At 43.5% G+C, this 16,209-nt stretch overlaps 1 protein-coding gene across 1 annotated transcript in view; it reads left to right on the forward strand.

The window, feature by feature from the left end:
- Positions 1 to 4,622: 4,622 nt before the first annotated feature.
- The window catches only part of C10H19orf85 (chromosome 10 C19orf85 homolog), a 35,822-nt gene continuing 24,235 nt past the window's right edge, over positions 4,623 to 16,209 (forward strand). Inside the window, exons 1-2 of the mRNA XM_056543278.1 lie at positions 4,623 to 4,725; positions 11,384 to 11,608. Coding sequence (XP_056399253.1) covers positions 11,409 to 11,608 — 200 coding nt within the window. The 5' untranslated portion in view covers positions 4,623 to 4,725; positions 11,384 to 11,408. The remainder of the gene's footprint in view (positions 4,726 to 11,383; positions 11,609 to 16,209) is intronic.

Here is a 16,209-nt window from a genome sequence, read left to right on the forward strand (position 1 = left end):
GGGGGGTAACTCAGCCTATACCTATGGGGAAGAGGGGGATAACTATGCCTATAACTATGGGGAATAGGGAGGGGGGTAACTCTGCCTATACCTATGGGGAAGATGGGGGGTAACTCTCCCTATACCTATGGGGAAAGGGGGGTAACTATACCTATGGGGAAGAGGGAGAGGGGGGTAACTATGCCTATACCTATGGGGAAGAGGGGGGTGGGTAACTCTGCCTATACCTATGGGGAAGAAGGGGGCAGGTAACTCTGCCTATACCTATGGGGAAGGGGGGGGTAACTCTGCCCATACCTTTGGGGAAAAGGGGGGTAACTATGCCTATACTTATGGGGAAGAGGGGGGGGTAACTCTGCCTATACCTATAGGGAAAAGGGAGGGGGTAGGGGTAGCTATGCCTATACCTATGGGGAAGAGGGGGTGTAATTCTGCCTATACCTATGGGGAAGGGGGGTAACTCTGCCTATACCTATGGGGAAGAGGGGGTAACTCTGCGGGTAACTCTGCCTATACCTGTAGGGAAAGGGGGGGGGTAACTATGCCTATACCTATGGGGAAGAGGGAGGGGGGTAACTCTGCCTATACCTATCGGGAAGGGAGGGGTAACTCTGCCTATACCTGTGGGGAAAGGGGAGGTAACTATGCCTATACCTATGGGGAAGAGGGAGGGGGGTAGCTCTGCCTATGCCTATGGGGAAGAGGGGGTGGGTAACTATGCCTTTACCTATGGGGAAGAGGGGGGTAACTCTGCCTATACCTATGGGGAAGAGGGAGGGGGTAACTCTGCCTATACCTATGGGGAAGAGGGGGGGGGTAACTCTGCGGGTAACTCTGCCTATACCTATAGGGAAGAGGGGGGGTAACTCTGCCTATACAAATGGGGAAGAGGGGGGGGTAACTATGCCTATACCTATGGGGAAGAGGGAGGGGGGCAACTATGCCTATACCTATGGGGAGATGGAGGGGGTAACTCTTCCTATACCTATGGGGAAGAGGGGGGTGGGTAACTCTGCCTGTACAAATGGGGAAGAGGGGGGTAACTCTGCCTATCCTTATGGGAAGGGGGGGGGGTAACTCAGCCTATACCTATGGGGAAGAGGGGAGTAACTATGCCTATACCTATGGGGAATAGGGAGGGGGGGTAACTCTGCCTATACCTATGGGGAAGATGGGGGGGTAACTCTGCCTATACCTATGGGGAAAGGGGGGGTAACTATGCCTATACCTATGGGGAAGAGGGGGGGGTAACTCTGCCTATACCTATTGGGAGGAGGGGGTGGGTAACTCTGCCTATACCTATGGGGAAAATGGGGGGGTTAACTCTGCCTATACTTATGGGGAAGGGGGAGGGGAGGGGGGTAACTCTGCCTATACCTATGGGGAAAGGGGAGGAAAGGGGTGGGGTAACTCTGCCTATACCTATGGGGAAAAGGGGGTTTAACTCTGCCTATACCTATGGGGAAAGGGGGGGACTCTGCTGCCTATTCCTAAGGAGAAATGGGGGGGGGGTTAAGTCTACTGCCTATATCTATGGGGAAGGGTGGGGGGCTAACTCTGCTGCCTGTACCTTTGGGGAAGGGGGGTTAACTCTGCTGCCTATACCTACAGGGAAGGGGAGGGGTTAACTCTGCTGTCTATACCTGCAAGGAAGGGGGTTAACTCTACTGCCTATACCTACAGGGAAGGGGGTTAACTCTGCTGCCTATACTACTTACCTACATACCCAGCTACCTAACTATGTACATGCCTGGCCTTCATACATGGCTGCCCAACTACCTAGCTAGCCCTCTACCTACCAGGCTTGTCACCTACCTACATATCTGACTTCCTGATCTACTTACCTAGTTACCTATTTACCTGGCTACCTACCTACCTGCCCTTCTACTGTGCAGGACACCAAGGAGGGCATTATTACAGTTTGTGGGACTATAGATGGAAAGATTGTAGAGGAGGGGAAGGCAGAGCCTAACATGTTTGTCCTGCAGATGCTAAGAGATCCACATGACAAAAAAGAAAAGGAAAGAGGACGACGCTGATCAGAAAATACTTAATTGTGAGTCCCAAAATCACTTATATGGTATACACTTCCTGTGTACAGCGGTTATCTACCGCAATATGGTCCTGCATATATTTATTTATATTGTATACATGTGGTCTCCAGGTACGGGACCTGGTCCTGTCCCTTTGTCTAAAGTCCCTTCAGCCAGAGTCCCTCCATGTCAATAGGGCTCTTCTGTAGGACTAAACCCTAGTCGCCTCATATAAATGGTACTTAATGTGTATATATATATATATATATATATATATATATATTTAATATGTTATATAGGAATACATCTGTATAGGACCTTAGAGGTCACGTGCCTTAAATTAATTGTATTATGGTTTAAGGACCTTTGGGTCATGTGATACCCAGAGTTCACTGGGTCAGGACTGACAGGTTCTGCTGACCAATGAGTTTTGTCCCACCCCCTTAATATATAAGGGGCTGCTGCCACTAAATTCGCTCTCTTAGTTCTTGATTATCAAGCAGCACTAATAGAAACTCAAATCTCCTAAGAATAGTAGCACAGTGGCTAGCAAACAAAGCTCATTGATCCCGGAGTCCCAGCAAACCTGTGAGGAACCTGTACCACGGTTCTCTCTCTCAAAGACTGTTCTGTCACATGCCGTTGCATAAAATATACAGTAAAGTTACTTCCAAGTTTACTGCTGTGAACATTCCGTTATTTCTCCCTGCCATTTGTGGGACGGTTGGCGGTAGGACCATTGCATTGAGGAAACCTCACCCTGGCGTCACGACAATTAAGGGTTAACACCAAAATACCCTACATTATCACCAGCACCACCCTGTTACCACATACAGATCCTTTATAGTATACTGGTCTGTGTATAGTGGTTATATTCAGTACAGTATGGCGGTATTATCCAGTTATTGTGTGGTGGTATATATTTACTCCTTGTATACCAGTATTATTGGTCATGGAAATTTACCTACGTTAAAGTGTTTCTTACATATATAAATTTTAGTTTATTGCGTGTGGGATTTGGGCGGAATAGGGGTGTGGCAGAAGATTGACGAGCTGCAGAGGCTAGCAGGGGCCCTTGCCTTTTCTCCGGGGCCCCGAGTGTTGTCAGTCCGCCACTATTTGGTGGACTACGTCAATGATGAGAGTTTTTTTTTTAAATAAAATGGTTAATGAGGCTTGAGGGGGAAAGTTTTTTGTAAAATATTTTTTAAACACGTTTGGTGTTTTTTAAATGTACTTTACAGGCTTGAAATCATGTTATTGACAGAGTCCATTACTAGGCGAGGGATTATGCAGCACTGTATACTATAAGACCGGCAGAAGGAAGCAGTAATGCTATGCATCTATACCTTCCTCCGATGCTGAAACTCATTAACAGATGCCATAGTCTCAGCATGCTACAATTTTGGAAAACATTCACAGAGTGCAAAATCACTGCAAAACAGCCGAGATAAGGGTAAAAAATGCTTAAAGGACAACTGCAGTGATAACAACTTATCCCCTATCCACAGGATAGGGGATAAGTGTTTGTTCGCCGGGGGTCTGACCGCTGAGACCTCTCGCGATCTCCCAAACGGGCCCTGGCATTGCCGCTCTGTGCGAGCAGCTAATGTGCATAGCGTCACCCTCACTGAGGTGGACGGTCTGCCCTTTCCCCATTCAGCTCTTTCGGAGAGGCGGGGAGGAACAAATGCTGCATCCCCACCTCTCCCATAGAACTACATGGAGGAGGCATGTCGGCCGAGACAGCTGGGGCAGGAGATTGCAGGGGTCCCAGTGGTCAGACCTCCCGCGATCAGACACTTATCCCCTATCCTGTGGATAGGGGATAAGTTGTTATTGCTGCATATTTCCTTTAACACAAAATTGAAAAGTGGGTTTGACATTATTTATTTTATTAATGACTCCCTAAAAACATGTGGCCGTGGCGAAAAACGTTGTGCCACAGTACTGGCTTTTTGCCCCCCAAAACAGTGGAAACTTAGCTTCACAGTGAAATAGTTGGGTAGGCACTTTGGGGAACATGTATCATTATTTGTGTATGATAGAAGCAGTTTACCCCTTTTGATCGAAATTAGGCGCAGAAGTGCTAAATTTATCAATCAAGTGCAATGAGTTTCATAAATTGCGGGCAAATATAGTAAAGATTTAGAGCATCTTGCTATGTGCAGGCTTATATTTGCGTTAAAAATATGGTAATTGCACAAGATTTCTGCGGGTAAATGAAATGTATGCAGTTAATAAATTTGTGCGTACTAAATATGTCACTCCAATGTACACCAAAGCATACACATCTGGAGGAAATGCTCAACCAGAATGTAGGCAAAAAAACAGCTTGCACTAAATTTTGCACAAAAATAAAAAAAAAAACAGGGGTAAAATCTTTGATACATGTCCCCCTTTGAGTTGAGTTTTGCATTGAACTAAGTACGGTTCATATCAATATGTGCCTCTAAGGAGGTTCAAAATGATAGCTGTGGTCTTTAATGACAATTAGTAGCTTAAACATTCTATGTCGGAACTTAAAAATGGACAAATGGTGGTAAAGTTATTCTTTTTTTTTTTCTACACTCTCTCGACGACAAAAAGCAGTCGGCACCACCGTATCGACAATCCACATCTAAGACAAACCAAGATGTCACGGGCACAGGTGCATCAGTACTAGCCTCGGCAGGCGGCACTGCCCTCACAGGTAAACAGAACGTACAATATGGAACCACACAAAAGGAAAAGATACGGAGCGCTCACCGGTCCAAGTGCAGTTAAACAGGACTTCTTAATCTGGAGACTGCATAGGTCTATGCAGGGAGCTTCAGCGGCCTGATGAAGCGCCAAGAGGCGTGATATGGTCCGTGTCCTGACGTCTGAACTCCCCCTTGGATCCATCTGCTGCCTCCCTGCACAGACCTTAGCTCAGAAGTGAAGGCGCGCCATTGGGCTTTTGGAAAGAGGATTTGGCTGGAATAGTTTTTGGGGGTCGTGCTTCTTTTATACAGCCTCCATGTTGCCAGAAATGTGGAAACCCCTCTCATGTGACCCCACTTTGGAAACTACACCTCTTAAGGAATTTAACAATAGGTGCAGTGAGTATTTACACCCCACAGACATTTGACAGGTTTTTGGGACAGTGGGCTGTGAATATAAAAAAAAAATTATTTTCCATTTTAACAGACCACTGTTCCAAAAATCTGTCAGGCACCTGTGGAATGTTAATGCTCATTGTACTCCTTATTACATTCCTTGAGGGATGCAGTTCCTAAAATAGGGTCCCATATGGGATTTTTTATTTTTTTTTGCGTTTACGTCGGAACCTCAAATATACATAGTGCTCTCTCACTCCTGAGTCATGTCGCCCGCCCGCAGAGCACTTTACGTTCATACATGGGGTTTTACTGTACTCTGAAATTGTGCTACAAATTTTGGGGTTCTTTCTCTACTTTTATCTCTTATAAAAATATGGGGCAACACCAGCATGTTAGTGTAAATTTTTTTATTTGTTTTACACTAATATGTTGGTGTAGCAAGGAGCAAAAACCTCACAAAATTTTTTAACACAATTTCGGAGTACGGAAATACCCGATATGTGGCCCTAAACTGTTGCCTTGAAATACAAAAGGGCTCAGGAAGGAGAGAGCGCCATGCGCATTTGAGGTCCAAATTAGGGATTTGCACAGGGGTGGCGGACAGTTGCAGGCATTGTGACGGTCTCGCATGGAAGGGGTGTGTTGGGGGCTCACTTGCGACGTTCGGGCCGTCTTGCAACACGTAAAGTTGCAGAAATATACACCTCCTCTAAATGTGGTCAATATTTCGGTGACTAGCACAAGGGCAGCAACAAAGCCGCTGGACTTACTACTAGGCGAGTCCTTTTCATGGCCATACGGTAAAGTGGGCTGTTGTACAGAACACTGCCACTCCAGTACTGCCTAATCTATGTTTCTTTGACTAGGCATATATGCAGGACGAGGCTCCAATATGTCCTCATCTCGTCTGCATTGATGGGATCTATCTATTGGGCCTATGCCTCCTCCACCTAAAATACCCTATGGCAGTGTTTGCAAACAGTGAACCTCCAGCTGTTGCAAAACTACAACTCCCAGCTTGACTGGACAATCAAAGACTGTCCTGCCATGCTGGGAGTTGTAGTTTTGCAACAGCTCGAGGCTCGCAGTTTGGTACACACTGCCCTACGTGTCATATTTAATTTTTATTTTTTGGGGGAGGGAGGGAGTAACAGTGTAAGGGGTATGTGTATATGTAGTGTTTTACTCCTAATTTTTTGTAGGTGTAGTGTAGTACTTTTAGGGTACATTCACATGGCTGAGGGTTTGCAGTCAGTTTCCCACTGGGAGTTTGGGCGGCGGAAAATTTGCCATAGCTCAATTAATTTTTTTTCCATGCCATCAGGTCACCAGAGACCCGACTGGCACAATGCAGGCCATGCAGGTATACCCTGCGTCCTTAAAGTGCAACTGTCATGAAATCTGCTTGCAATAACCTGCACACAGCCTTTGTACTGTGTGCAGGTGGTGTGTGTATAGCAATGTTTTTACCTAATATTTGCAGGCTTTCATGACCCCAAAAAATGCTTTTGATCAAAGCCACTGACGGTCGGATAGGTGTGGCATGATGTAAGCGATGCCCCGCCGCCCCGCCCACCCCCTGTATGTCAGCGCTGGGACCGCTGTGTGATTGACACATAGGTCCCAGCACATGCGCCCTTCAGCTCACCTTTTTTGGCTGGTCATTATACTTGTGCCCATTATCGTCTTTCTTCTCTCTGGTGGAGACACACGCGCAAGCAGGACCATTCCCGATACTAGGGGCAGAGAGGAAGTTCGCTCTCTGCACCTAGCACTGACCTGTGTGTCAATCACACAGCAGTCCCAGTGCTGAAATACAGGGGGTGGACGTGGCGGTGGCAGCGGGGCATCGCGTACCTCGTGCCACGCCAATCTGACCATCAGTGGCTTTGATCAAAAGCATTTTTTGGGGTCATGAAAGCCTTCAAATATTAGGTAAAAACATTGCTATACACACCACCTGCACACAGTACAAAGGCTGTGTGCAGGTTATTGCACCCAGATTTCATGACAGCTGCACTTTAAGTCCCAGGATGCAAGGGTGTACCCATACCTTAAGGGGTTAAGCATATCACAAGTCCCATTCTTGTAGTACCAAAAACCTGAGACAGATAAGGCCCATGTGTGCAGTAATCATGAAGCTTGGGGGATTGATCCCAAAATGTCCTCTCCAGTGAATGCTGTCAAGGCATTGTGTTCAAGTTTCCAGTTCCAAGAAGGAGTTTTACAATTTTTCAATTTATTTTTACATCTTGGGGCTACTCTGTCTACACAAATCTCTTCAGTGACCTCAGGTCAGCAAAGGATAGGGGGTAAGATGAATGATCGCAGGGGTCCTGCTGCTGGGGACCCCTGCGATCTCGGTGCAGCCCCCCGGCATTCTGTGCCGGGCGCTGCCTTCAAGATGGGGAAGTGACATCACAGCCACACCCCCTACATTCATGTCTATGGGAAGGGGCGTGATGGCAGGACCCCTGTGATCATACATCTGTATAAAGCTGGAATACCCCTTTACGGTCCGTTCACACAGGTGGAATACCTGCAGAATTTCCGCAGCGTATTTGCTGCAGAAAATCCAGTGCAGATTTTGCTACCATTGACTTCAATGGGTCTGAAGGAAAATCTGCAAAACTGCCTCTATTCCAGATTTTCTGCTGACCCAATGAAGTCAATGGTAGCAAAATCCGCTGCGGAAATTCTGCAAGTAATCCGCCTATGTCAACGTACCCTTAGGGTACGTTCCCACACGGCGTATTTTGCTGCGTATTTGCTGCGTATTTGGTGCTGCGTATTTTCCTACCCATTGACTTCAACAGAGAAAATAAAATACGCAGCAGCAAATACACAGCAAATACGCCGTGTGGGAATGTACCCTTAACAGTAGAGTTTGAACTAATTAAACTGGAACATGTCTGAAACTGCATTACACTGGTAACATCACTTATACTTGTGACAAGCACACCAGTTATTCCAGTTAGTATATCTGCTGTAAAAGCAACTCTTAAAAGGACAGTGAGCAACTTCTCACTTTTCTGCTTTACCTGTATAACATAATATTTTGTGCTGAAAAGACCATTATAATTGGATTTGCACAGAGCAAGTTGTTTCCATGTTCCATGGGTGTTTGGCGCTATTATACCTGATCTCCTCACTACAGGAATAGTACCTGACAAAAAAACCCTGCCACATTAAATTACTATTTACCCCAAGGGACTCCTACATCCAGCTAGTCAGCACTACAAGCTTCCACTGTGCACTTAAAGGGGTATTCCAGGCAAAACCTTTTTTTATATATATCAACTGGCTCCGGAAAGTTAAACAGATTTGTAAATTACTTCTATTATAAAATCTTAATCCTTCCAATAGTTATTAGCTTCTGAAGTTTTCTGTCTAACTGCTCAATGATGATGTCACGTCCCGGGAGCTGTGAATGATGGTAGAATATCCCCATAGGAACTGCACTGCTCCCAGGACGTGAGTCATCAGAGAGCAGTTAGACAGAAAACAACAACTCAACTTCAGAAGCTAATAACTATTGGAAGGATTAAGATTTTTTAATAGAAGTAATTTACAAATCTGTTTAACTTTCCAGAGCCAGTTGATATATAAAAAAAAAAAGTTTTGGCCTGGAATACCCCTTTAAGGATTGGTTTACCCAGTATATTTGCAGACTATGTTACTATGACCTCTTTCTTTGGTTTTGCTTCAGTACATGTAAGCCAAACTAGCAGCCTAAGTGAGCCTTAAAGGGGTACTCCACCCCTAGACATCTTATCCACTATCCAAAGGGTAGGGGATAAGATGTCAGATCGCGGGGGTCCCGCCGCTGGGGACCACCGGGATCTCGGCTGCAGGACCCACCTGTTGTGGCTTCCGGAAACGCTGGAGGCTTCGGCTCCCGACCATGGTGACGTGAGATCGTGACGTCACGACTCTGCCCCCATGTGATGTCACGCTCCGCCCCTTAATGCATAGACTTGCATTGAGGGGGCGGGGCGTGATTTCACACACTGGCGGAGTCGTGACGTCACGATCTCACGTCACCGTGGTCGGGAGGCGTTAGGATGAGAGCCTCCAGCGCTGCCGGAAGCTGCAACAGGTGGGTCCTGCAGCCGAGATCCCGGGGGTCCCCACCGGTGGGACCCCCACTATCTGACATCTTATCCCCTATCCTTTCTAGGGGCGGAGTACCCCTTTAATACTATAGATTACAGTCCTATTTACATATAAATAGATATTTTTTTGCTATATAGGATACAAGGCCATCCTGATGAGGTCATTTTACCATGGTGGGATGTGCACACTAGTTGATCAAATATGTGCTTTTTTTTATAGCAGTAATGCAATTTTAAATGATTTATATCATTAACTTAGTGCTTGCAGTGTCCTGATGTAATTTGTGAGTATTTGCATTTGTGTTGCAGCCACTTGGAGAGTGCACTTATAAATATATATTTATAACAGTGGTTTAGAATGTGTTTTTATCATAGGCTACAGTATCAAATAGGCAGAATACACTGTGGAAAAATAAACCTGCATTTGCTGTTTACCAACCCTCAAATAAAAAGCTGAGAACACTGGGGTGTATTAAAAAAGATAGGAGGGGCTTTGCATACACGCTATTCACAATAGCTGAATGTACTGGGGGTCTGCTGCTCATTCTGATAACATTCTCCCTTGATGAGCTACATCAGACATTTCCCTTGTTTAGGTAAGTAATATACTGCTTAGAACATTAAGCACTGTACAGTATTTTAGATGTATTATATGATTGGATTTGAATATAGCAATGAGGCTATATAACAGGATGATATTTAATGCCGCTTACATAACAGGATGATATTTAATGCTAAGCTACAAAGAGTAAAGCACAAATTCTCAATGTATGGGACAGGAGAAAGGACACCTAAGCAGAAGATGTAGAGAACTTTACCCATATTTTTCTATTTTAGAACTCTTCGTAATACCTTTTCACCATTATATATATATATATATATATATATATATATATATATATATAAATCAGTGTATCTAAATGCCTACAGATATAGACAACATATTTACATTGTGTATCTTTATGTATGTCTATACATATGGAGAATGTATATTGTCCCTAAAGCTTATGTTTATATCACTATGTCCTTACACAGGATTATTAACCGTCATTACCTTTATAGATAGACAGATGGATAGATTTAGATAGAGTGGTGTATATTAAATTGTTTGTTTCTGATGTGCATATATTATTTTTAGTAATAACAATTTAGTTAATAAAGCAAAAATATGAGTATACAAGCTACTGTAAATAAAAACAGTATTACAATATAAGACTGGAACAATTTTAAATCCCAATGATTGGTATAATTGGATTGGTTTTAAAGAATGTGGTCAAGATTTGGTCACAATTAGATGAATTTCACCATTTTGGAAAAATAATGCAATGTCATAGTTCATGTTGGTGCGTGCAGTAGAATTATAACTACAATGATAACTAATTTAATAAACTGTGTTTTACTTTACAAAATCAAATAAATACATCCCAAACATGTCACTCATAATTAGTATAGAACAACAATGTATTGTATGGTGTCAGACTTTCTATACATTGAGACATTATTGAGGCATTGTTGTAAAGGACATTTATGAGGAGCTTTGAGATCTGCGGTGTGCACCTCTCTCTCTTATTATGTTCAATAAACATGTGTAAGGGTGCTTTCACACTACGATTGTAGTGTACGGTTGCTGGATCCGGTTGGGAGGGGCGAAAAACGGCTGCTCCCGTATCCCAGCCGGATCCAGCCCGAACCCCATTCATTTCAATCAGCCGACCAGAGTCAAACACTGACTCCAGTTGTCTCATTTTTCCCCGAATACGGTTTTCTGACCGGACCTAGAACCGTGGTATACCACAGTTTTAGGTCCGGTCAGAAAACTGTATACGGTGCAAAAATGAGACAACCGGAGTCAGCGTTTGACTCCGGTAGGCTCATTGAAATGAATGGGGTTCGGGCTGGATCCGGCTGGGATACGGGAGCGGCCGGTTTTCGCCCCTCCCAACTGGATCCAGCAACCGTACACTACAATCGTAGTGTGAAAGCACCCTAAGCAAAGTTATTCCTGGAAATTTATGCTGGAAAATTAATAGACAGATTGTAAATGTAAAAATTGACTTTTAATGGAAATAAAATATAAGAAATAATTATTAAACAAAACAAAAGATGGTTGTGATCTACCTTGATTAATTTTTTATCTAAAACTTTTTTTCAGACTTCTTGTCAAGCTGTAAATCATAATGCATCACAGGACTGCACAATTTGCATTTAACCTTTACCCACGTTCAGAAATTGGGTTCCATGAATGTGGTCGTGATCTCTTTACATTTGTTACAGTGGCATCAACCCATATTATGCGTACACTACAAAGACCCAAAAAGAGCAGGCCGACCAAAAGGAAAGTGAATCATCGACGTTTCCTCCAAAACCAAATTTACAGGTATTATTAGTAAATATGAAATAATAAGTATTTTAATTTATTTAACACAGCATCACAAGAGACAAATGTGTGCCATTTTCTAACAGCAGGATGCTCATACACAATACCTTTACTATGCTGTGTGTGTTATATATTAGATTGCATTACCATCTAAAAGCACTTACCATATATACTCGAGTATAAGCAGACCCGAATGTAAGCCAAGGCCTCTAATTTCACCCCAAAAACCCAGGGAAAGTTATTGACTCGACTATAAGCCTAGGGTGGGAAATACATCATCCCCCCATGTCATCATCCCCCCCTGTCATCATCCAGACCTCGTCATTAACACCCCCGTCATTATCACCCCGTCATCACCCCCCCCCTTCATCATCACTGCCTGTCAATCCCCTCAGTGGTCTTCAACCTGCGGACCTCCAGATGTTACAAAACTACAACTCCCAGCATGCCCGAACAGCCATCGGCTGTCCGGGCATGCTGGGAGTTGTAGTTTTGAAACATCTGGAGGTCCGCAGGTTGAAGACCCCTACGCGGGCCTTCGTCATCTTCCAGACCCCCCCCCCCTTTGTTTTTTTTTCACCTCCCCTTGGTGGGAAGGAAGGGTGAGCTGGTCCTGGCCATCTATGCTGCAGGGACCGTCCGGTGGGGATGGTTAGTCATTTCGGGCTGTACATTTTCACCGAGAGGGCCTCTTCTCCGCTCGCACCGAGCATATGAAAGTCCCCGTGCGTCGTCGTCAAGGCAACATCATTAGTCTGGGGCCGACCCGGAGCGAGCGGAGAAGAGGGCCTCCCGGTGAAAATGTACAGCCCAGAACGACTAACCCTCCCCACCGGACGGTCCCTGCAGCATAGATGGCCCCCGGGCCAGCTCGCCCGTCCTTCCCACCGAGGGGAGGTGAGTAGAAAACTAAAGGGGTGGGGGGTCTGGATGATGATGACGGCCCACGCAGTGGTCTTCAACCTGCGGACCTCCAGATGTTTCAAAACTACAACTCCGGGCATGTTGGAAGGTGTAGTTTTGCAACATTTGGAGGTCCACAGGTTGAAGACCACTGAGAAGGGATTGACAGGAGGAGGGTTCACTCAAGTATGAGCCGAGGGGGGGCGTTTTCAGTACAATCGTGCTGAAAAACTCGGCTTATACTAGAGTATATACAGTAAGTATTTTGAGGATAATACAGTTCAATCAATATGTGATATTTGTTGGAGCATAAAATCAACACTACAAAGTAGTTCACTTATAACACCAGGTAGGGTAACCTAGTGCTAAAAGATTATTAAAAGAAAGACAATTGGATCTCTAGGAACCCATTTATCTGATGAATTTTATCGAGTAGCTTTCAATGTTTTTTTATTTTTTTTTTTGTAATTTTCTGCATGATCATGTTAAATTGAACAGCAAGCACACTATTTTTTCTTACTTTTGTATTATACTTTTCATGCTATTTTTTTTTATGGATTATGTAGGAGGCACTTTTCATGATTCATTTGTACCAGTACACATTGGTATGGATTGTTAATTTTTATTAATAAAATATCATAGACCAAACAGCAGTCTAAAGAGGCAGTTGTCTTTCTTTAGTTTTGGTTGGCATGCTGAAAGAACATATAGAGTTATGAGCATGCAGCCACCTTAAAAATGCTTTATCACACAAATGTCCATCTGTATCATGATGATCCTGAATATAGTAAGGTGCGCTAAATTGTAACTACAGACAAGAATGACATGACATAGTCCACAAAGCAAAGATTTTCATCTGCTGAATACAGGGTCTTCACAATGTAGGGATGTGTAAGTTGTCCCTACTGCTGCAGTAAAGATAGGTGAATTCTAGTAATTGGCATGTGGCTGGCCGCTCGTGTGGCTTCCCTAAAATGCTATGTGTACATTTGGGGGGCTTTTTTAAGACATAAAATGGCCAAACTGGCAATTATGTTAAATTCAGTGGTTAATAGTCTGTTAGCTCTCAGTTTAATTTATGCCTATAATTGTTACAGAGGTACAGTATCTTACATAAGTGAGTACACACTGAAGAAATGAGACTCTGCTACAATATAAAGGAGTGATTGCACAGCCTATATAAGTCTCACTCCTTAAAGGAGAACTCCAGACTATAAAAATTGTCCCCCATAGTGCCGGCAGTAAAAAAAAATAAAGATGTACATACCTTCCTCCGCTCCCCCGGTAACCGGCTACGGTCTCTGCCGCAATCCACTTCCTGGTTGCCGGTGGTCGGATGAATCAGCCAATCACCAGCCGCAGCGCAGTCCAACTCGGCTGACGATAGGCTGAGCGGCAGTGTGAAAACGCTTAAGGACACAAAATTCTTCACTACACCGGCACCTGCGGCCGGGGCCAAAAACGTCACACTGCCGCTCAGCCTATCACCAGCCGAGTCGGACTGCACTGCGGCTGGTCATTGGTCGATTCATCTGACCACCGGCAACCAGGAAGTGGCCCCGGGGGAGCGGAGGAAGGTATGTACATCTTTATTTTTTTACTGACGGCACTATGGGGGACAATTTTTATGGTCTGGAGTTCTCCTTTAAGGACACAGGACGTCAATGTACACCATGCACCCACAGTTTGAAGTGTGCTTAGAAGCTCAGTGCACTTCATACTCGGTGAGTCTAGGATGCGATCTGCAGCCAGATCTATAGCTAATGCCGGACATTGCCAATTGGGCCGATATCTGGCATTAACCCCTTAAATGCAGTGTTAAAAGTTAATTGTGACATCTAAATGTGGGAAATTGGCTAATTTAGCGGGCTGATCAGGACCTGCACAATGATGGCTTGGGGTCCTGGTCAGCTGAGAAGATGGCAGGAGGTCCTTTACCTGCTTCCTCGCCATCTGATTAGGTCAACTTTAGTGTAGAAAGCCATGGCAGGCTAATGAAGCGCAGATAACACTGATCAATGCTGTTCAATAGAGCAGCATTGTTTAGTGTTTGCAATTTAAAGATTGCATGTAATATGGGGACTAAAAATAGTGAAAACAAATATGTAAAAAAAAAAAAAAAGTTCATAAATGTGAATAAGCCCCTGCCCTAAAAAAAAAAGTTTGAATCACTCCCTTTTTTCAAATAAAAAACATTTTCAAAAATAAACACACATATGTGGTATCGCTGTGTGCGTAAATAGAATGGTCAGAACTATTAAAATATGACATTAATAACACTTCTGGGTCAAAGGCACATAAAAATACCAAAGTCCAGAATTGCGAATATTTGGTCACTTTATATACCAAAAAAATTATAAAAAGTTATCAAAAAGTCCCATCAAAACAAAAATGGCAGCTATAAAAACTACAGATCACGGCACAAAAAATTAGCCACATACATCCCAGGTATACAGAATGATAAAAAGTTATAGAGGTCAGAAGTGAAAATTTTAAGCATTCTAATTTTCATACAAAAGTTAATGTGTCATTTTTACCTCAAAGTGCACTGCAAAGAAACAGACACCCCTAAAAAAAGTTTTTGTTTTGTTTTAGATTGTGTGGTGAAATGATTGATGTAATTACAAAGGATAATTGGTAGCACAAAAAAAGCGCTCATATGGGTCTTTAGGAAAATTAAAAGCGCTATTATTATTAGAAAAAAAAAATAAGTGCAAAAATGAAAAAATCCTGCATCTTCATAACTGGAAAACATTTTTTTTTTAAATGAACTGGTGCCAGAAAGTTAAACAGATTTGTAAATTACTTTGATTAAAAAAATCGTAATCCTTTACGTACTTATCAGCTGCTGTATGATCCAAAGGAAGTTCTTTTCTTTTTGAATTTTCTTTCTGTCTGACCACAGTGCTCTCTGCCGCAGGGATCCGATCCTCCATAATGGAGGACGGAAGCCCCCTCACCTATCTCCACTGCCTTCCACGGGTCTTCTGCTCTGGTCTATGATCGAGCAGACAAGAGCAAAAGAGGACTCATAGCACTGAACAGTATTAGCAATAAAATGATTGCCATAAATAGTCCACTATGGGACTATTTTCCCCACTTTATTGATCCCGTGCGGTAAACGGCATGAAGGTTAAAAAAAAATTTAAATCCTAAATTGCTGCTTAAAGTGTACCTGTCGTCAACAAAAACTTTTTATATAATGTAGATAATACCATTATATGTATATTTGTAATAGACATTGGTTAAAAATGGTGTATATTTTTGGGTAAAAATGACTCCAAATACAGGAAGTGTGGGTAGGACAAGCAGGGATCTGTGCAGACTCCTGGCTTGTCAATCATTCTGATGTATGAGCCAGGAACATGTTATAGCCCACATTTTGGGGGGCATTTTCTCCTATTACCCCTTGAAAAAAATTTAAATTTGGGGGAAAACCAGCATTTTAGTGAAAAACATTTTTTTTTTAATTTACACATCCGACTTAAATGAAAAGTCGTCAAACACCTGTGGGGTGTTAAGGCTCACTATACCCCTTGTTACGTTCCTTGAGGGGTGTAGTTCCAAAATAGTGTGGCATGTTTTTTTATTTTTCTATTTTTTTATTTTTGCTGTTCTGGCACCATAGGGGCTTCCTAAATGTGACATGCCCCCCCCAAAAAAAAACACATTTCTGCCAAATGTGACTCCTTCTCTTC

The sequence above is a fragment of the Hyla sarda genome, chromosome 10, assembly GCF_029499605.1.
Source record: "Hyla sarda isolate aHylSar1 chromosome 10, aHylSar1.hap1, whole genome shotgun sequence".
Classification (NCBI taxonomy): Eukaryota; Metazoa; Chordata; class Amphibia; order Anura; family Hylidae; genus Hyla; species Hyla sarda.